A 22,788-nucleotide genomic window follows, 5' to 3' on the forward strand; every position below is an offset into this window, starting at 1 on the left:
AGTGTCAATTTAAGCAGTGCAGGCTCAGATGTTCATAGAACCACGTGGTGAACCAAATTACTAACTGAATTAATCAGTAGAGAAGTAATCTTCCTCTACCTTTTCCTCAGCTAGATCAATTCTCCAGTGTGGTTCACCAGGTGACTGCAGAAGGGAGCGAGCAGGGCAGCATAGTGTTGGGGGGCAGACCAACAAACTGAGGCTGTGTGCAGCCTGTCACACAATGTCATGACTTAAGTTTCTGCTTCTGAGTTGTAATGCAAAGGTTTTTTTAAGGATTTTTTTTTTTTTTCATTTACATGCAAAATGTATTCTTTGTGGAAGGGTTAATAATTTGAAGTATTAGAGAATGTATTAATACCACTGTACTGATACCTATTACCTAACAGTGCTAACTTTTAAATTTGCATAGTATGTCTAAAAGAAAAACTTTTAGCTTTTTTCCAAAAGCACTTTACCGTAAAGATCCATACTAAAACTGAAGAGAAAAGTTTCTCAGATACGTGTATAATATCAGTGGAAATACTTGCATTTGGGGATGTTAGTAGGAATGCTAGTCTAAGACAAAATAAACTACAAGAAATTGCAGAATCTTGTTTCATCTTATCTTCACTCATAAAACCACTCTTATTTTGAAATAAATGCCTGCTGGTTAAAATGACAACACTTTGATTCTAGAAGTAAAGAATGGAGAAGGGGAGGAGAGGTGGAAGATATTCAAACTTCCTGACATGGTGAAAATAAAGTTATGGTAAACCTTTGTAACCTTAGAATATAGGATAGGGTGGTTAATTTGGGGGTACAAGGAAAACATAGAAAATATAATGAAAAATATGGAACACCCATCAGCATTTTCTGGGTATTTTTTTTTCAGTACAGACTGGAAAAAAAAGTTTGTATATGAAACCTCCCTAGCAGGAAAAAAAAAAGTAAAGTATTAGTTCAAAAAAAGTCTTCTAAAATAATATTTTAAATATTCTTCTACATGTGGAAACGTGTGTATACAAAGTATGCAACTTTGCTGTAAAATAAAACACACACCTTACCATTTTTGCTACCTTGTTGTATGAATATTGAAAGAATAAATTTTCTGTTAAGAAATTTCAAACAACTGGTCAGTGGCTCTTCACACTAAGAAATACTGTCCAGTTGTGTTGTGAATATGAGGAGGTTTTGTGCAATTAAATGTGTTTCAATAGCAACATGCCATGGTATTTTATGCTTGAGTATTTTGTGCTGCTACATATAATGATTATCTCTGAAAGCGCAGTATTAAGTGATCTGGAATCAGAAGTTACTGAAGTAATGACTAAAATGCTGCACTTGAATATGAAGTTAACAGATAGAAGAAATAGCATAAGGGGACTCCAGGATTGGTTAAAATGCATAATACTAAAATATGTCAAAACAATAAAAGTTATGCTGTAATTTCATTACAGATACTTGAAATACTTGATTCTCACACAAAATAAAGCTAGAAATTTGAATATGCTTGAAGTTGTACAAAAGAGAAGCTTTTGTCTTATGTTGAATAAAAGTTATTCTTGCTATTTCTCTCCAGAGACGAAACATCCCAATAAAACCACTGGATGAAGTTAAAGTAAGTTATACTGATGCCTTTTTTTAATTTAAAAAAATGTCTTGGTCTTTGACGTAGAGAACATGATATTGTCTGGGCTGTGAACATTCGAATTTATTTAATATTCATCTATTCTGTGTAATATAACACTCCATTTATTTCACTCAGTGGGTGCCAAGGCACTGGAACACGTTGCCCATAGAAGTTGTGGATGCCCCATCCTTGGAGGTATTCAAGAACAGGTTGGATGAGGCCCTGGGCAACCTGATCTAGTGGGTAGCATTCCTGCCTATGGCAGGGGGCTTGGAACTAGGTGATCTTTAGGGTCCCTTCCAATCCAAGCCCTTCTATGACCCTTTTTTGTATTGTGAGGAAAAAATGGTCTGTTAGAATCCTGGCTAGTTCTAAATTGTTCACGTGAATGTGTGTGGTCATCCATTAGAGAAGGGCTAGTCTTTATTTATTAATTTCTTTTAGTGGATCTATCCAAACATCACAAAGCAAGACAGTGTTCTGTGTTGTTTTAGGATCTGATTGTGGTAAACCAGTCAATTACACAAGCTAGGAATATTCTTAGGAAACATAAGTATAACCTGTAAAATGCTAAGATCTAAAGTGATTTGGTTTTTTTTTAGGTTCTGCCAGTTCTCATAAAAGAAGAACACAAGTTGCGTAATACCTGCCCAGATTCTTCCAAACAGATCATGGTAAAATGGTTTGTAGAAAATGGGGAGTACAGAGTACATTCATTGTGCTTCAGTGGAAGAACGTGCATGCTCTGAGGTAGAGGTTTAAAATTTCAGTATCTAGAATAAGCTCAGTACTTAAAAAGGATTATCTGACACTGTTTACTTTAGTTAGTGTGTTAGTCCAATTTTTCTCTATTCTCTTGTTAATTAAACAAACACAGTACACATAGCTAAATCCCAATGTCAGAAAGATCACTTAGGAATCCGAAAGATAGTTGATCTGCTGATGATGAATGTTTGAGGTTCAACCTGCCATTAAACTGGAAAAAAAGCAGTATTTATCAATTTTGCCCAATCCATTGAAAATGTAAGTTGGAAAGTAAGGGAAAATAAAGCATATCCTAGGCTATAACAGCTACTAATCAATAAATATTTCTTTAAGTGGTGCTAATGTACTTTCAGTGGTACTAATAGCTCTCTATAAGTACATTAAAGGAGGCTGTAGTGAGGTGGGGTTGGTCTATTCTCCACATGCCTGGTGACAGGACGAGGGGGAATGGGCTAAAGTTGTGCCAGGGGTTTTTGAGGTTGGATATTAGGAAGAACTTCTTTACCAAAAGGGTTGTTAGACATTGGAACGGGCTGCCCAGGGAAGTGGTGGAGTGGTGGAGGTCTTTAAAAGACGTTTAGATGTAGAGCTTAGTGATATGGTTTAGTGGAGGACTTGTTAGTGTTAGGTCAGAGGTTGGACTCGATGATCTTGAGGTCTCTTCCAACCTAGACAATTCTGTGATTCTGTAATTTTATCTTGCAAATTATTTGTAACAACATAAGATATGCATCATATTCCGTGGCAATTCATATTTAAATGATATGGATTACATTATAAGGACTAGTGAAACTTAAGTTTTATGGAAGGGTTTTTATTTATCTAGAAGGTGACTGGCTAGGTTAATTCATAAAACTACTATGTTATCTTTTCTAGAAATACAAAAAGGAAATACCAGGTCGTATATATACCTGCATGTCCTATTCCTCCTGCTGGACCAGGCAACCTCGAAGAATTCTGATGAAATGTATTTTGAAGCTTAATGAGTTTCTTACTTCGATCTCTTGCTTTTTGCCATGTAATAGCAAATAGAAGTCTTGCAGTTGAAACAAAATGCAGGCTCTGTTTCATTATCCAAAAGCATGGAGTGTCCAGCACCAGCTGATACTGTCTAGAATAGAGAGGCATACCTTACAGATTGTATTAGTTAATAAAATTTTCAGTACATCCAGTGTTGCATTGAGGGAAAAGGGGTTCTGGGAGTTGTTTGTGAGGGAGTGGTTCCCCCGGTGTTCTTTTGTGGGACAGGGATGAATTTGGCAAGAAATTCAGTTTGAGATGATCTGATAATACTAGTTTCAACGGTCCTTGATGTTGAGATGAAAGATATTTGAGCTGCCTTGGAGGTTGCTTTCTGGACCTTTTGTGAGGTGTGATTCATTGGACAGGGCCTGTCCTGGTGGTACGTTTGGCTTGTGATGTGAAAGTTTGCCAAGATGGTTATAGAAGTTCCAGTTTCAAGTGTTGATGGTGCACGCTTCTGAGAGTATGGATTAATCTTAAACTCTTAGTTGTTATGAAACTTATCATTACTGTTAGCCTTTTTCATGGTTTTTTTTGTTTGTTTTGTTTTTTAAATTAGGTTGGAGAATCTGCTGGAGATGGTAACACTTCTGACTTGGACTTTCTCTCTATGAAACCATATTCAGATGTATCTCTTGATATTTCCATGTTAAGTTCATTAGGTAAGTAATTAAATATAAGCCATCTATTATGGTTTAGTTGTGCCGTTTAGGCAAAATAACAGCTGGATTTGCTAAGAAGAAAAAGTGCTCTAAAAGTAGTAATAAATCTACAGTTAATGTAGCTAAAAGCCTAGGGCTGGTACAACATAAATGAAACCTTAGTCTGTTTTTCCTTTGAGACATTCATGTGCTAGCAAAGGTGACTTTTCTTGTACCACTGAAGGAAACAAAGTATTTGTACCTCCACATTTTGATAGCTTTACCTGTGGTTTATGTGTGCATAGTAACCAAGTATTGGGAATTAATGTGGAGTTTTGGCTCAGAAAGGTTATTGCTTCAGATGCTGTCTTTTGAAATAACTTCAGAGACAGGTAAGTAAATATACAAGGCTCAAAAATATCACCACTTGGAATGTCCACAAACAAACAAACAAACAAAAAAAACCCTCCAGGTATTGGAAAGACTTTAGCTTCAAATAAGGTGACTATATAAAGTATTAGGATATGATGTCAAATCCGCATATGGCATAGGCATCCTACTTTAAATGCTACTACAAATAATGTTCCCATTTCTGCAGGCTACTGAGGTGGCCAAATGTCTTCAAGAATTTAATCAAAGATAACTTTTGCAGTATGTGAAAGATGTTAAACTACCTATTACAAATCATAAGAAAGGGGATTGAAAGATAAAGGCTACAGATCTGCAGTAGTCTTTGAAAAGCAATAGTAAGCTCGGATTATGTTGTCACACACTAATACTACTGCACTTCAGAAACACAAATAAATACCTGTTTTATAGGTAATGTTTAGGGGTGTCCATTTTGCTATGAATCTCCTGCTGCATTGAAACCTGCTGCTTTAGTCTTTCTTTAAATAATTAAACTTCTTGAGTAAGTAGTTCCTGGAGAGAGATTGACGTATTCTATTTCACATAATTCTTGCAATGTTAGGCAAGGTCTGTGTTGAAGACAGTCCAAAGAGAAGAGAGACTTTATTTTTTAAGTCTTCAGATGAATAGCATGTTTTCTTCATCATAGTTTTCTTTGGCGTCCTGTAAAATGAGTGCAACTGGAGAAGATACCATCCTTAAAACTTTCTGCGATGGGGATTTCTTCACCTCCTTGAATCATTTTCTATTTTAACTGTATTTTAGGTTAAATATTTAAGTTAATCGTACTGGCTTCCCTTCCTTTGGAGCATACTAGATCTATTACTTCCTGTCTGGAGTTTAACAGATCACAAAGACAAATTTAACTCTTAAAGCTGTTTAAATACTAGGAATCACTTCAATTTCCCATGGTTCTTTCCTTCATCCTCCAATATCTCCAAAAGCATTTCAACATGTATGTCTTGAAACTGAAAACTGCAGCTGATGCCTTTTAGAAGTACAGAGGAAAATGCAATATTCAGGTATTTGTGTAATGGAGAACACTTGCATTAGCTTACTTTAGAATTTATTTAGAATGACTTAGTAATTCATGAGTCAGTCCACGTATGCTAATTACAGGTTTTTGGTTGGTAACTGATGGCCCTTAGGGAAAGTGAAGAAGGAACTTGACCATGATGATAACCCTTTACACCTGGATGAAACAACTAAGCTGCTGCAGGACCTTCATGAGGCTCAAGCTGACAGAGTGGGATCTCGGCCTTCATCCAATTTGAGTTCTCTCTCCAATACCTCTGAAAGAGACCAGCATCATCTTGGTAAAGTTAACTGTGTCATAGAAGTTACAGTATTTCTATTATAATTTAAACTAGTTAAAACTTGCCTTTGAATTTACATAGGTCTTTATCATGAAACTACTCTGATAAAATAAAGCGTGCAGACTGCAGGGTAACTTTTTTCTTTTTTTTTTTTTTTTTAAATACGCATGGCAAAGGCAACTGAGAAGACATAGTTCTGGTCTGTAGAATTAAGCACAATAGTTGTAGTTACTTATTTTAGACTTATACTAAGCATGATGGAAATAGTTATGAAGTGTGGTGGCTTAACCTTGGCTGGTTGCCACCTACCTACCAAACTTGTCTCTTTCTCCTTCCTGAGCAGGATGAGGAGAAAACTATGATGAAAGAAACACATTGGTCAAGATACGGACAGGGAGATCACTCAGTAATTACAGTAACAGGCAAAACAGTTGACTCAGTTGAGGAAGGGTAATATTAATTTATTTCCAATTAATAAAAGAGTTGGATAGTGAGAAATAAAACGAAACCTCCCTTTCCCTCTTCTTCAGGGTCAGCTTCACCACCAGTTTTTCCTCATCCCTGCAGAATGGCGTAGGGGGATGGGGAATGGGGGCTGTGGTCAGTCCATGTCTCTGATGCTCCTTTCTCCTCAACTCTTTCCCGTCTTCAGTGCAGAGTCCCTCCCATGAGATACAGTCTTCCAGAAACTGCTCCGACATGGGTCCCTCTCATGGACTGCAGTTCTTCAAGAACTGCTCCAGTGTGGGTCTTTTCCAGGAATCCCCCATGGGCTGCAGTTCCATGCTGGAGCAGGTTTTCTGGCAGGGCTGCAGCTCCTGACAGGAAGGTGCTCTTCTGTGGGACCTTCACAGACTGCAGCTTTCTTCAGGGCATATTCACCTGCTGTGTTGTTGGGTCCTCCATGGCCTGCAGAGGGTCTGGTTCACCATTATCATCTCCTTAGGCTACAGAGGAATCTCTGCTCCAATGCCTGGAGCACCTCCTCCCTCTGCTTCTTCACAGATCTTGATTTCTGAATATCTTTTTTTTTTTCCACATTTTTCTCACTCCTTTCTTCTACAGCTTTTGCACCGCTTTTTTTGCACAGCTACCAAAACCTAGCCACATAAACATAGTATATGAAACAAATTGATGCTGACTGGCAGATGACAATATGCCCTTGCATTTTATGCTCTTAGGAAATACTAATGAATATGTTATATAGTTATATAAATTTATAATGTATAATAAACATAACTGTGGCATATCTATATGCAACAAGTCACAGGTAGGATTTTGCAATAGCCTTCTGTTGTCAACTGAATAATGTAACGATAAGACTATAGGGTAACATACAACAATTTGGTGTCACTTCTAAGAAAGTATGCAACGTAATTTAGTATATCCAAATAACATCTTGTGTAATTCTTCAACTCAAAGTAGTAATAATTGTTTTTTCAAAAAGAATCTAAATTACTAAAGAATCTTGTGGTTTCTTTTTAAAATCTCCCTTTTTAAGTGTCATCTAAATGTCTGTGTTGCTTTAAAAGACTGAAGGCAACATACTAAATAACCATGCTATTTGTTTATGTCATTTTTCTGTACTTCTAAAGGTTTAGATTTTTTTTTTCCCCATTTGCTTCAGGAAGTCCTTCTCATCTGAGTGTTGGAGAACAACAAGACATGGTTCACGATCCTTATGAATTTCTTCAGTCTCCAGAAACCTCAAATGCTACTACTAACTGATCAGTTTTATGTTTTATATATATATATATATAAATATATGTATGTATGTATGAATATTGTTTTTTAATTGTATTATGTTATCATAAAGTTTTTGTACATGGCAGAAACCTCAATTTTGTCCTCTTTCATGTGAGGATTCCTGTATGAAGTTGCCATATATGCTGAATCTTGGTTGAAAAACAGTAAGTAATGTGTTATGGAATTTGTGTTTTATAGAAACTAAACAGCGATCATCATGACAACAATCATGAAATGTTTCCCTTTGAATCATGTACCAGTTTCTGTTCAGGTCTTAAATATTTCTCTTTGAGGATGTTTAAGTTTATTTCAGCAGTGACAAAGCTGAATGAATTGTGATAATTATTAACATTTCCCATTTTCTAACCATAATAATCTGTGGAAGTGGTTTCTGTTTCCCCATATTTGTAAATTCTTGTTTCATGCTTCATTACCCTAGAGAATACTTGATATGAGAGTAACAATACTTGCAGTTGCGTGAAAATGCCCACTACATTAATTCTGGAATTACCCTGGATCTAAAAAAGGTGGATGTTTCTGTGATCCCTTGTGTCTTAAAACTGAAGAAAATATAATACTCATCTTATAATTCAATATTTGCTTGGATGAAAAAAAATACCTGATGAGAAGTGCTTTTTCACTAGTCCTAAAGTAAAACCTTTAGAATTCAGTACTGATGCATTGGAGGGGTTGTACCACTGGTATCTGCAAGCTGGACAAATGCTACAGATTTAAAATGGTTTGTAAATATTAATACAAAAACACATTTTGTTTGCAAATATACGTGGTGAGAATTTGATTCCTCATCTTTCATAAGTCTGAAATACTAGGAGCTTCTGGTCTGAATTTTTGTGCTGTTTTAAAAAGTGTATTTCATGATGCAAAATACAGTTGTAATCAAAATCAACTGTGAGAGCCACTGAGGAAATTTGTCAGGTAGCTGAAATCAAAGCCTTGATAAAGTTTTTATTTAGGAAGGTTTGTTCACTCAAACCAGGATGTCTGTGGTTGGGACTGTTTCCTTTCCCTCTTGATCTCCCTCTGAGATGCCTCCTCCACCCCTTCTGCCATCCTGCTCCTTAGGGATACGTGTTTTCTGTTTGAACATAACACTTAATATTATGTTCAATTTATTACAACTTAAAGGACTTTTGTTACAATTCCTTGTGTAAGGAATTATGGCATTTTCCCCTTTATGGATTAGTAGCATGCTCTTTCTGTTGCCATGAGTCATTTGTGGACTACCATCTGAATTGAATCAAAGACATAATCAATTCTTTTTTGCCCCTCCCCCAGTCAGTTTGGCACAATATTCAAGGGAACAATGTTCTACTTAAAGATTAGAAATAAAAAGTGAGAGTCAGAAAACAGAACTCTCAAAATCAACGTTGTCTGTGAAGCCTTTTCTGTCTTCGTCAGTTATTTTATGAACTCTTGATTGCCGAAGTTCTGACACCTACGATTCTCTGAGTGCAGATCTGCAGCGTACTCGTCACACACAGTGCCAGTGCATTTTTCTGGTGTCTTACCTTAATACTGAAAGGAATCGCTAAGACTGATAAGATATTCACCTGATTTATCAAAGTATCTTACCTAAGTAATTCTTTGGTATAAATATCTTATTTTTGTAATTCATCATGATGTCAAAAGTTTTGGTACCATAGAATGTTTGCTGGCTAATAGCACTATTTATCTGTTAAAATTCAAAAGGTCTGCAAGCTCTTTGACTTCTACAGAGTGCATATATTGTGTTGGACAAAAAAAAGTTGGCATCACAACAGCTAGAATGGGTGGGAGGAGAACAGTTAGAGGTCATATCAGTAACTTGTGATAAATATATTCTCATCTCTGAGGGAAATGATTGTATTTGAGTATATAGTAAACATGTTCCAAAAAGCATGTTTGGTGGGGGAGGATTTATTTTTTCTAACTCAGACAATAGATTTGATATAAAACAATTTGTGGGATGTTTTTGGAAAGTCAAATGAAATGCAAATGTTAATGTATGGTAGGCTTTAAGTAGTAATGGAGATTCAGGTTTGTGAGAAATGTTTTAATTATTAATAATTGGTTATCTTTCAAACACCATCTGTTGTTCACTGTTATGTTACTAGAAGTAACCTATGCCACCAGTCTGATTCCTGGCTTGTGTTATTTAAAAATATTATAGCAAGAAATAAGGAGAATATGAATTCAGCTAATAACATCTTTTGAAGCCAACAGGACCACATTTTACAAGTAGATGATTTCTATCACAATTTCATATTCTTATACCATTTTAAAATTAATTCTTGATTAGCAATAACCTCAGAGAGGAGTATTTAAAAAAAAAAAAAAACTAGCCAAGCTTTTATATATAAACAAACACAATGAGAAATTACATGATCTCCCATTACATGCTGTATTGAGAAAAATTCCTAAGTCTTACCACAAAATCACAAGATGGTATATGTTGCAAGGGACCTCTGGAAGTCATCTGGTCCAGCCAGGGACACCTAGAACTGCTTGTTCAGGACTATGTCCAGATTGCTTTTGAGTAGATCAGAGGAGGGAGACTCCACAACTTCTTTTGGCAACCTGTACGAGTGCCTCCTGATGTTCAGAGGGAACTTCCCATGTTTCAGTCTGTGCCCATTGCCTCTTGTCCTATCACTGGGCACTGCTAAAAAGAGCTTGGTTCTATCCTGTTTGTACCCTCCCTTAAGGTATTCAAATACATTGGCAAAATTCTCCTTTCAGCCTTCTTTTCTCCTGGCTGAATAGCTCTGGGTCTCTCAGCTTTTTCTCACAGAAGCGATGCTCCAGTGGTTTCATGATCTTTGTGGTCCTTCATTGTACTCTCTCCAGTAGTTCCATGTCTTGTACCGGGTAGCCTAGAACAGGAGAAAGTACTCTAGGTGTACCTTCACCAGGACTGAGTAGAGGGGAAGGATCTCTTCCCTCACCTTGCTAGCAATGTGTGCTAATGCAGTGCAGGTTACTCCTGCAGTTTTTTCAAGCAGTAGCACTTTGCTGACTTGTATTCAATTTGGTGTCCACCAGGACATCCAGGTTCTTTTCTGCCAATCTGTTTTCCAGCTGTGTTGGCCATCAGCCTGGGGTTGTTCCTCCCCAGTTGCAGGACTTTGCACTTTTCATTGAAGTGCATGAGACTTGTCAGCCCATTTCTCCGGCCTATCGGATGTCCCTCCAGATGGTAGTATGGAGCACTAGCCATTCCTCCCAGTCACCTTGCAAAGTTCTGGAGGAGCCTGTCATCAGATTACTAATCATTCAGATTACTAATGAAGAAGTTGAAGAGGACTCAGTCAATACTGGGACTCAGTATTGACTAGTATACCACTAGTTACTGACTTCCAACTAGACTTTGATGACAAATATGTTCACAAAAGTGGTTTTTGTTTTTGGTAAAATATACACAGCTGGCAAGAGTTTTTTTGTTGTTTTTGTTTTTGCCACTAAAAAATAAGCTGCAAGAATAAGCACTCAGGCCAAAGCTAATGTGTGGACAAAAGCAGTATCTGAATTATGGAACTGGGATTCGGTGTTTTCTCTACAAGTCAAAATGCTTTCTGTGACTCCACAATGCAAGTTGTATAAAGCCTGAGTAGGCAACCTATTGGATAGGAACCTGATCTGATGCATAACCAGAACTCAGGTACTGTATGTAATACATCACTACTTTTTCTTTCTTTCTCTCTCTCTCTCTTTCTCTCTCTCTCTCTCTTTCTCTCTTTAAGGGAATGAGTGCTACATGAATTAATCTTCTACAGAGACAAAAACGTCTCCCATAAATAATGTTAAATGTTGGTGAGTGGACACAGACTCTTGTGGGATTGCATAGATCTTCACTCTGTTTTACTGTCCAAGTGACATGATCTTATCTCAGAATTTACATCTGCACTATTATAGAAAGTTTTGTTATTGTATTTAAGCTCTTCTTTACACCCACTCCCCCAAATATCTCTGAATACAATATCCTTAACATAGTCGCCTTCTTCAATCAATGTCCCTTTAGTCTACAAACCACACAGGCTGAAAACGGGAGAGTCAGGGTCCTAAGGCCTAGCTTTCCTTTTCCAGAAAGCTGGAAGACCAGAGGTTGCCTGGTTGCCTCTTTTTTTTTTCCTTTTTTTTTTTTTTCTCTCCCAGAAAGTAATTTTTGTTGTATTTGAAACACCTTCAGAACTGCAGAAGGAAAGCTTGAAGTTGGGCCTAGATTCAGTATTGCCATTAACATGCCCCTGTGACATGGTTGTCAGGATAACTGCACTCCCTATTGTCCAGTCAATGGGCACAAATTAGAAGAATCCGTCTCCCTCTTCACTCTGTTCATTAGGTTTTTATACACATTGCTAAGACCACAACCACCCGCCCGAGACATCTTCTCCTCAACCTGGGAACCTCAACCTACCCTAATTATCTTTGTGGCTCTGTGCTAGAATCACTCTAGTAAGACTGTATATCTCCTGTACTGAGGAGCCCAGAATGATACTTCAGCTGTAGCTTCACCAAAGCTTAATAGAGAGGAAGGATCACCTCTCCTGATCTTCTAGCAAAGCTATCCTGAATGCAGCCCAGAATAATAATGGCCGCTTTTGATGAAAGGGTGTATCTTGTGGTTAACTTGGTATCAACCAGGATGCCAAGGGCTTTCACTGCAGAGCTTCTTTCCATCTAGTGGGCTCCCAGCATATAATACTACATGGGGTTGTTCCTCCCCAGGTGCATGACTTTGTTCTTTTTCTTGGAGAATATCATGAGTTTCCTTTCTGCCCATTTCTCTAGCCTGTCCAGATCCCTCTGAATGGCAGGACACTTACCTGGTCTGGCACTCACTCCTCTCATTTTTGTAGCATCTGCAGGCTCTGCTGCATTTTCCAGATCATTAATGAAGATGCTGAACAGCATTGGATCCATCGTTTAGCCCTGAGGTACCATAAGTAACTTGCTTACAACTGGATTTAGCGCCACTGAACATAAACATCTGCTTAGGCCCAGACCTTCAGCCAGTTCTCAGTCCATCTCACTGTCTGCTAAGTATTTGTCGTTGCTCAGGACCCCATTCAAACTCATTCTTCTTATGGGTTACTTGGTAGAGCGGGTTTACAATCAGACTGTAATTTGGAATGTGCATTCTCCAAAACCCCAAAACACCTAGGAAAGTTTGTGTTTCATTTTTGCTAATTGGTAGAGACATAGCTGTTAATTTGGTCCCATGTACCAGGATCATAAGCTGTCCGATTGTTAAGAAGGAGAATAAGCTGTAAGGTTACCAGGACAGTCTTTGTTCCTAAGGACATATGATTCCCCATAATGCGCAACTGCTTACCAGTGAGGGGCAGTTGTGTGCACAGGTCCGCTTCTCTCAGCTCGAGCTTCTTCCCAGCTCCGGTGCGCCTATTTCCAGCAACTTTCTGTATGAGCTTCTCTGAGCAGTTTGCTGAGTTTGGCCGAACCCATCTTCATGAGGCGATCAATGCTCCTGTTCCCGTCCTGGTCTCCATTCTGCTAGCCTGTTCCTTTTCATTCCTTCTTTCTGCTTCTTTATTGATGACATAACTTCATCACATCGCATTGCCTTTTTTTTTTTTATCTTGAGGGCAGGCTCCCCTCTTATACCCTTCTCTCCACAGCAGTTCTTTTCAAAACAACGTTTCATTGATCAAACAACTTTGAATATAACAACTACAGTAAACACCCAGAAGCATCCATGCCTTAACAGCTGGAGAACAAGAGAACCATCTGGAGAACAAGCATGGAGTCTCCTGAATCACCCTTCTTTGTTCTCTCTAAACTCTTTTACATTCCTGATGGCCTTATCATTAAGAGTCTAATGTTATCTCAACCACGGAGCCTTCCAACCCCCGTGGCCACACTCCCAAATCTCCCCCTTCTTTATTAATATCAACCATTTTCTCGTCACGAATTACCACTCCATATATAACAGGCTTAAAAATACAAAACAAAACAAACAAACAAAACACCTTGAACTTTTAAGGGTCATGAAAAAAGTCTGTCAGGTACAAAGCATATCTTACATGAAAGTATTCTCATTGTGCATAACCTCAATATATACTCCATAATCCATCTAACAGTGCTGGAAGGAAATGAGTTCTGAGCAGCTGTTGTCCAACATTTGATTCTACTTGCTAGATTGTCTTGCTGCTACTCCCCGAGACTGCAAGAAGGTAGGGCAGAATGAAGTTCCTCCTCTACATGTTTGAAACAAACAAAACTAGAAAGGGGAAGCATGCATCTCAACAGCTGCCCATTCATGTCCACATCTCTCTACTCACATTTCAGGCTATCTGGACATCTACGTAAAAAACAAAAACAGGGTATCCCTATGCTTCCATTTTGTGCTTGGACTGCGTTCAGCACTATATTGCAGGAGTAACATATGACAATTCAGATACGCTGCCACTATTACTAGGGATTTTTATTACTGGGAATAGAAAACAATGAAACATTCTTTGTACTTAGTGGTTTGTCTTACAAAGAAGCTGAATTATAAGACTGGAGGCTAATTTTGCAGGAGAAAAAGCCTCAGAAGCAGTCTTATGAAGATCAGGATGTCCAGCTCTCTATATGCTTATGAGATGAACTGGACACCTGTTCAATGCATGTGCAGCCAGTTTCTTCAGTGGAATACTGTGGGGAACAATATCAAATGTTTTACTGCAATCCAGGTAGACAACATCTACAGTCTTTACTGAGTCATCTTGTCATAGAAGGAGGTGAAGTTAGTCAGGAAGAACTAACCCATCATAAATCCATGCTGGCTGCATCTGATCAATTGATTTTCCTGTATGTATTGCGTGATGACGTTCAAGCTGATCGATAAGCTTCCCTGGTACTGAGGTCAGACTGACAAGCCCATGGTTCCCTAAATCCTCCTTTCTACTCTTCTTGTAGAGTGGTGTCACATTCACTAACCTCCAGTCAACTGGGACCTCTCCGGTTAGCCAGGACTGTTGGTAAATTATTGAAAGTGGCTTGGTGAGCACTTCTGCCAGCTCCTTCAATACCCTCAAATGAATGCTGTCAGGCCCCATAGACTTGTGAAGGTTCAGATGGTGTAATACGTCACTTCTATATTCCTGTTGGATTGTAGGAGCTTCATCTCATTCCCTGTCACCACCTTCCAACTCGGGGGGCTGTGTACCCTGAGAACAATTGGCCATACTAATAAATACTGAGGCAAAAAAGGCATTTCGTTCCTCAGCCTTATCCTCAGCTTTCATCCCAATCTTTCCCCTCACATCCAATAAAAAGGATGTAGATTCTTCTTGTTCCTCCTTTTGCTGTTAATGTATTTATGAAATGTATGTGGTAATGTGTAAATGTTTAATGTATAATCTACAAAAGCATTTTTGTTGTCTTCTACTGCAGTAGACAAATTGAATTCTAGCTGATCTTTGGACCTCCTAATTCTCTCGCTACACAAGGTGAAGGAGAAAAATCATGGAACTGTAAAAGCATGGCTTTTGTTTGTTTTTAACAGAAAGAACTTCTTTTCCATATTTAAGTTATTATTAAAATGATCTTTGTTAATCTGCTAGTTGTACTCTGTCATAAGACTTTCCTGTGATCAGTTCTATTTTTTTTTGTCGTAGCGTAATAATAATAAAAATACTTTGTCAAATTATATTTCAGTCCAGAAATTAAAGATTTTAGAGCCTCTAGTTGCTGACAGAATTGATGGAGTGCATCAATGAGTTTTAATTTTGTTGATTATACAGTACAGGAGCATTTCAAGATTCTTTAAGGTTTCCTTGCTACACTGCTAGCTATATCTGGGGCTGATATAGACAAATTCTTAAGAAAATAACTTCCAAACAATAAAATGACAATCAATTTAGGTGGGGTGGCAAAAGTCATGATGGATGCTAAGAATCTCACGTAAATGTGTAGCTATAGGTCTTAAGTTAGCATTTCTAATGAAAAGAGATATAGCTAGTAATAAGTTTGCATACAACTGCTTTTAACTTATTAACTTAGTGTTTCACTAATCCTTAAATGAATGAGATTTTGAAATTTGAAAATGAAAGGGAAGGGGAAATTTTTAAAAACTTATACTCATGAATTTCAGAGTATTTTTGCTTTAAGCATTTTCCAGAAAGTAGAAAAAAAGTCCTTGTTCAACTTTAATTTTAGATCAACTACGTTATGTTATTTGACTTAAAAATATTTAGGTATGTTTTAGATAACATTAAGGTCTGCTGTTTATATTTAAATAAAAATGTCAACTTAAAGCAAAGTTCACATTTTATGAATTGTTCTGTCACTCCATTTTCCATCAAATGAAATGCCAGTCTTTTAAACAAATATGCTCCTTCTCTCATTCCCTTAAATTATCAGTTTTCTAAGGTCTAACAGTGAGAAAACTCTATATTTTTCCTGAAGCTCTAGATGGGGAAAGTTGATTTTCCTTGTAGAAATGGTGGAATTTTTGTGAAGTGATAATTTTTAAAATCATTTTTAGATTGTGACACTCTATTACTGTAGTTAAGATTTACAACATGTTTTACCATGAAAATAATTTGTTTTCAAAGCTTGACAAAGGATATGGAGCTTAGCTTTTTTTAATATATATATATTTTTTCTTTAAACTGTGTGCTAAAGGAAAAAGTTATCCCTTAGGAACAAGTAATCTGTATTTTCTTTCTTTTAACCAATGCTGTATTTTGAAAGGAACCCGGTAGGAAACATAATAACTTTGCACAAAACAATAAAGCAATACGTATTTGTAGTAAGATCAGAAAAGTTAATGTGTAAGTTCCTCTCCTTTCCCTGATTTTTTTTCTTTTCCTTTTTTTTTTTTTTTCTTTTTTTTTTCCTTCTTTATCCTGCTGCTATCATGATTCTGAGAAAACTCTAATCAAATCTAATCTATCACAATCAAATTTGGGTAATTCTGATTCTGCATGTCTTCTGCTACTAGAAAGGAACATGGGCTGTGATGAAAAATTCTGTTAAGAGAAACATTATTACAGTCTACACTCTATGAGGTAGGGGAAATACTTGAAAATATTGTAGCATCAGCCGCATATTAAACATTAGGTGAGTATTCTCCACTGGGCTACTTACTACCCCTCATTTTTTGTTAATCTGGATTGCATTCATTTTTGCATTCAAAACTAGTCTCATTTAAAACCGTACCTTTCTTAATCTGTTTTTCAGTTGCAGGGTAGGGAATCTTTCTGAGGCAGCTCAAGTTTCATAAAGGTTAGATTTCCTGTGTCCTCATGGTGAAAGAGAAAACTTGGGATAAAACAACAACAACATGATTTTGGTTTGCCCTCTCAAAAGAGATTACAAATGCCATACCCTACTATAAAACCTATACCTGTACTGCAGCCAAACCCAATCCTAATGTGAAGAGGCCTTACAGCATTTATGCAGTGGTGGGTCATGCCTTAGGATACCAAAATAATGATATAAACTAGTTTAAAAATTATTATTCCAGTGTCTTAATGCAAATGTATACATAGACTTTTAAAAAGTCAGCTATATAACTATCTTGCATTTGAAAGATTGAGGCACCACTGCTCATTAATTCAATCTTATTTCTTTTCTTCCTCATCTCTGCAGAAGGATTATTTTATTTCCAGTACTTTAGCACAGCAATTACCAAGTTATGGTCCACTTAGATATGGTGGACTCTGGTCTGATTGGACTCTGGTTATAAATTCAGAAGTGAGGATGCATGACAGTTCATTAGACTTCTGCCAACTCCTGAGCAGTCTCTTTTTAAATATTTCTGAGTAGATTTCTCACTGGTGCATCTCTACTGTGTCAACCCTAGACCTGGTCCTAACCAGATAGTGAGGTGGGAGACGCAGGGTTTTGTGGAACACCTACTCCACTGCACAATCCAGCCCATTCCTTTCTAGTTAATTATTTTTAATTGTTTATTATTTGTCAACAAGCACAATTTATGACAAAATGGGCAGCCAGGATCAGAAGGATCAGAACCTTACAGAGCCTGGCAGGACACAAGTAACTGATGCTCCTTGGTTTCTTAATTTCCCTCCTGAAGGGAGCATAGGATACGAGGAATGGCAGAAACTGCTACACCTGGCCTCAACTCTCGTACTACCCGATGCAGGTTAACGCACGCACGCCCCCACCCCGTCTCCCTTAGCTCCTAGCCGTGGGAGCGGTAAGGAAGTTACCTCCTCCCGCTCGCGCGGCCTCCTCCCACCTCTCCCTGGCCACCTGCTGCTGAGCACTGGGTAATAAGCAGGGAGGAGAAGAGAAACCCTGCTGGCAATAACCAGCCATTTAAGGCAGCAAAGGCAGAGGCTGCCCCTAGGCTGATTCATTACCTCACGCTTCGGGGAAGGCGCGAGCGGCTGCCAGCTAGACAGCCTGCCTGGCCTATGGAAGAGAGCGGCAGAGGGGGTCGGGCAGGCGGTGCCGAGCGCTCGCCAATGCCTGGACAGCGAGGGCGGGCGTTTGGCTGAGCCGCCGCGCCGGCTTGAGACTGGCTCCCAGTAGCGCCTGAGCCAGGGAGAGAGTTAGGTTAGGCTGGCAGGACTTGCTGCTGCCTCGGAGAGCCGGTGGTAAGTACGTGCTTCTTGCGGGTGAAACAGTCCGGTTCCTCAGCCCTTTCTCCCTCCCCCCTTCTTCTTTTGAGCAGGGATGTTTCTTGCCCCCCACCCCCTGTTCAGCTTGCTGGCTAATTAATTTGCATTCGGTTAATGAGGACCCAAGGGGAGGAGGCGGGAACGCTGGCGTAGCTGCCCAGCGCTGTCTCTTATCGGTGGTGCCGTGGTGGGATCAGAGTCTCTCCCAATAAGGCAGGGGTGCGCAGCCCTGTGCTCCGTGCTGTCGTTATGTAACAGCCTCGGGGGGCCGCGGGCAAGGCGGCGGTTGCTTCTTTCTGCAGTAGCCGCTCCCCCTCTTCTATTTCGTTCATTTTATTTATCAATTCATTTATTTTTCCCACGCGACCCATGTGGAGGGGAGAGGGGCTCTGTGCAAAGCTGCTTTCGTTCCCCTGGCCCGCCGGTCGGGATGCGGCCCCCAGTATCTGGCCGCAGTGGGTTCCTCCCGCTGCGAAGAGACGCGCGATCGCAACCTGTGCGGGGGAGAAAGGGGTTGCTTTCCTGCTCCTCAGGACATTGCAGTAACAGATTAGTGGGTGGGTTGTGCGCGACTGGCTAGCCCAGGTCTAGGTGAAGGTTTCTCCCAAAGAAAAATCCACCTTGCGTGCAGACTAAATAAATTAATGTCTACCTGTGCTTTGGAGCCGATATTCTGTTTTTGGTTATAATTTGGAGACGACAATAAAACCTTAGCCCCTGCAGAGCTACCTTATTGCGTTCTTGTGCAGAGCAAGCAGTCAGTCCCCTTTTGTGAAGATGGATGGGTGGAGAAGCTTTTTTTTTTTTTCTCCCCTGAAATGCCCAAGGGGCTTTGCCAATTAGAACCGCCCCTATATGACGTCCTCCATGAAAACTAGAATCTGGTATCAAAGAGTATTTACGGATTGCAGTATAACACCTGCAGGTATAAAGCTGAGAGCAGTACTCTGGGGTGAAAAACTGGATGAAACAAAATATTGTGAATTAATTGGTTCTCCCCGATCCTGGCTAACTAGTTTGAAAACCAGTAAAAACAAAAACACCAAGTCATCACTGGTTACTAGTATGTCTTAGATTCTGGGTAAAAGCTCTGGTATTCTGGTTGAATTCTTCATTAGTGAAATTGGGTATCTTCTGCAAGATGTCAAATACACAAGTGGAAAATGTGTGTCTGAAACATTGACAGCTTTATATATATTGACAGCAGCAGTAGATGCTGCTGACAAGCATCTTACCTGTTAATGTTTTGCAGGGTCTACATAGACAGGTGTGTGTGTGGTGGGAAGGGGGTGAAATTCTTGCTGATTTTTACAAAGGCTTGTATAACTGCTTATGTCTGTTTAGAAAGAAAAGAAAGGGCCTGGCCCGAAATGAAACACATGATATGAGACCATATGTGTCTATTTTGACTGATTTTTTTTTTTTTTTTTTTTGTCTTCACACTATTTTCTCAACTGGTATCATTAAATAGAATCCTTTAGAAAACTGACAACTGTTAGCATGCTGAACAAGCATTAACATTTGGGGAATTTTTCTGCTAGAGCTGTGAAAACCTGGGGGAAAAATTGAAAGATACGCTTTCAAAGTCTTGGGCTTAAATTAGCATGACTGTTTACCAAATATGTTGAATATATACCATGTATTTATTTTCAGAATAGAAACAGACATTATTAAAATCCTTTAGTGATGTATTGAATGCTTTTGTACCTCTCCTGTGTCACAGTCATATACTTTTAAAAAGTCCATTATTTATAACTGCTGAAGCATGCATCTGTTATTAAGTCATAGTACAGTTCAGTGCTTAGACGGCATGCCATGCAAAGATAAAATTACAGATAAAGTTCATGTGAGAATCTCCTGCAGTGTTTGCACTTGACCCTCGTAAATGTAAGAAAAGGTTTTTATAAAATAAATGGAAACTTAATAATAAATACACATAGTATTTATAATAAATTTAAAATAAAAAATATTACAAAATATACATCCAGCAGGTAATTGTTTCTGCTTGCCTCATTTAAGCTGTGGTTTTTCTATGGTGAAAAATAATGTCTTATTTTTTAATCACAAGTATTAATGCCATTTACTTTCTGTAATCAGCTGTATGTCGGAAATTGTTTTTACATGTACCTTGAGATTGACTGGGGGGGAAAGAAAGGCTCTCAGGAAGGAGAGAGGCAGGCAAGCAGCACTGTCAGTTTGTGTTTTTAAAAAAAAGGTATTCTTAGAATATGTAGAGACAATGAGTTCCATTTGATATTGTATCTAGGAGTGCTTTAGAGAATAAACCATATAATTTTTAAATGTTATCCTGTTTTCCCAGGGCACTCTTGGAGAGACCTGTGACTAATGCTTTGATTTTGGAGGGGATTGTTTTTATTTTTATTTTTTTTAACTAACTGGACTAAATACTGAAGCGTTGAAACAAAAAAAGATCTACAAGATCTACACTGACCCAAAATAAAACATTCTATCTTCTGGCAACTTATGTTTTTATTCTTCCTTAAATTTAAGATCCAGAGTCCCTTTTGTTTTAAAAACTGAATATTCATTTCAGCGCCAAAGAGTGACTTTTTACAGGTATATGACCGTGACCCAGGGAGGTACAAAAGCATTTAATACAGCACATTATTTCAGTTCTGGGGAGAGGAGGAATGTGTGGGGAAAGGATCTGTAAAAACAATTTGAAAAAAAAAGCGACTCATCACTAAAGGCACACCCAAACCTACAAAAACTGTGGAGTAACAAATACACTTCCAACAGAAATAACTTGTCCATACGCAGAAGTGCTGAAAGAATTTCCCGCTGATGTGTAGTCTGAATCCTGGAATGCTTTGACATAGTAGTGAAAGTGGCTGTACTTTGAGAGAATGGTACTGGTAAAATACCCCAATTTAAATACACAGGGCTTGTACACACAGTACAGGTCAAGTATGTGTAGACTGATTAGGTTTCAGGACAGCTTTTCTGACTTTTTCTCAGGTTCTGGATGGAGTAACACAGTCTGATTTTTGTGCTGGTCATTTTTCTTGGGTTGCAGTGATAAATTACATCAACAGATGGGAAATCTTTCTTTTTTGTTAGTTGTTATTTGTTCTGGGTGAGCAATTGAGTTTGCTTCTGCTAAGTGTGTATCTTATCTATGTCAGGGCTCTAAAGTGGAAGTGGAGAAGCCTACGTTTTTCCCTTTGCCAGTTGTCTTAAGGTTCCCTCTTCTATTCTCCTTTGTCTCCTGCCTCATGGTTTTCTTGAGTACGTAATAGGAATTTTACTTTTTCTGGATTAATGCTAGCAACTGAGAGTACACAGATCAAAACTTCATAGCATTAAGTTGCAACAAAAAGATTATTTTTTTAATCTGCAGTACAGCTGGTTTAAATAACCTTAAGAAGTTGGACATTTCACTCAAGTGATTTCAATCACCTGACAAATTACATTGATGGAACTCATTAAATCTCTCAATTTAAAATGTCTTTGTTTGTGGGTTTTGTAGCTCTTATAACATCTCCCCTTCTTGATCATAGGTGATGTTTTTTTGACTTTTAAGTCTTAGAATGCTTTCAAGCCCTGTAAAGTCTCTTAGCTTAATTTTTCTCTGATCAAATGTTATCCTTCTCAATAGCGTCAGCTTGGTTCTCTTGATATTTTTACTTAATGTTACACAAAGCTCCCTGTCTTACTAATGATTGCAATGATCTCCTTGGGATGATGCTTAATGTTGTGGTTTAACCTGGCAGGCAGCTAAGCACCACAGTTACCTTTGCTCACTTCCCCCTTCCCAGTGAGATGGGGGAGACAATTGGGGGTGGGAGGAGGGGAGTACTTGGAGGTTGAAATAAAGATAGTTTAATGGGACAGAAAAGGAAGGGAAATAATAAAGGTAAAGGAATATACAAAACAAGTGATGCACAATGCAATCGCTTATAACCTGCTGACTGATGATGCCCAGCCAGACCCTGTGCAGCACCACCCTGTACTCTCACCCCAGCAAACCACCCCAATTTATTGTTCCACATGACATCATATGGTATGGGATATCCCTTTGACCAGTTTGTGTCAGCTGTCCTGGTTCTGCCCTCTCCCATCTTCTTGCACATCCCCAGTCTCCTTGCTGGATGGGAGGTATGAGAAGCTGAAAAATCCTTGACTTAATGTATGCACTTCTGTGCAACAACTAAAACATTAGTGCGTTATTAGCATTATTCTCATCCTAAATGCAAAGTGCAGCACCATACCAGCAACCCCACAACAGAAGGGTCCTCTGAGAGACCAGGCAAGGTAGACCCCTGTTTAATTTTCTCTTTCTCCAAGGCAGCTATGCCCACCCTTTTACGTCCTTGAAATATCCTCTCCTGAGATAGTCTATGCCAAGGATGCATGGAGCCTTTGGGCCAGTCATAATGGGTTCTCTTCCATTCATTCCCAGTTAGACTCACTTCAGCCTCCAATACAAATAGCTGTTGGGATCCCCCTGTCACTCCAGGGGCTATACAGATGGCATTAGGGTACACTGCACTGGTGTCCACTAGAACCTTATAGCCCTATAGGTCTGATGTGTACTAGGCCACTGAATCCACACAGTCCAATAAATCTGATTGTCCCTTTCCTCCACCAGGCTGGAGGCAGGGCCCCTCTAGTCCTGGTCATAGTATTCATTAGTCTGGAATACTGCCCACTGGAAACTG

At 38.8% G+C, this 22,788-nt stretch overlaps 2 protein-coding genes across 7 annotated transcripts in view; both read left to right on the top strand.

Moving 5' to 3' along the window:
• The window catches only part of BRD9 (bromodomain containing 9), a 26,409-nt gene extending 17,512 nt beyond the window's left edge, over window positions 1-8,897 (top strand). For 3 of the 5 annotated variants that reach the window (XM_013102504.5, XM_013102505.5, XM_013102506.5), the window contains exons 13-17: window positions 1,562-1,600; window positions 2,215-2,286; window positions 3,960-4,062; window positions 5,598-5,765; window positions 7,393-8,897. In XM_013102504.5, the coding sequence (XP_012957958.1) occupies window positions 1,562-1,600; window positions 2,215-2,286; window positions 3,960-4,062; window positions 5,598-5,765; window positions 7,393-7,493 (483 nt within the window). In that variant the 3' untranslated portion in view covers window positions 7,494-8,897. Of the gene's footprint in view, window positions 1-1,561; window positions 1,601-2,214; window positions 2,363-3,959; window positions 4,063-5,597; window positions 5,766-7,392 lie in introns of those variants that run through there. The other 2 variants (XR_011806799.1, XM_013102508.5) reach the window with 2 other exon arrangements.
• Window positions 8,898-17,782: 8,885 nt separating this feature from the next.
• Window positions 17,783-22,788, top strand: part of TPPP (tubulin polymerization promoting protein) — a 67,743-nt gene continuing 62,737 nt past the window's right edge. Inside the window, exon 1 of one of the 2 annotated variants that reach the window (XM_038174420.2) lies at window positions 17,783-18,082. The gene's annotated coding sequence lies outside the window, so the exon portion shown is untranslated. The remainder of the gene's footprint in view (window positions 18,083-22,788) is intronic. The other variant, XM_038174419.2, reaches the window with a different exon arrangement.

Source organism: Anas platyrhynchos, chromosome 2, assembly GCF_047663525.1.
Source record: "Anas platyrhynchos isolate ZD024472 breed Pekin duck chromosome 2, IASCAAS_PekinDuck_T2T, whole genome shotgun sequence".
NCBI classification, from domain to species: Eukaryota; Metazoa; Chordata; class Aves; order Anseriformes; family Anatidae; genus Anas; species Anas platyrhynchos.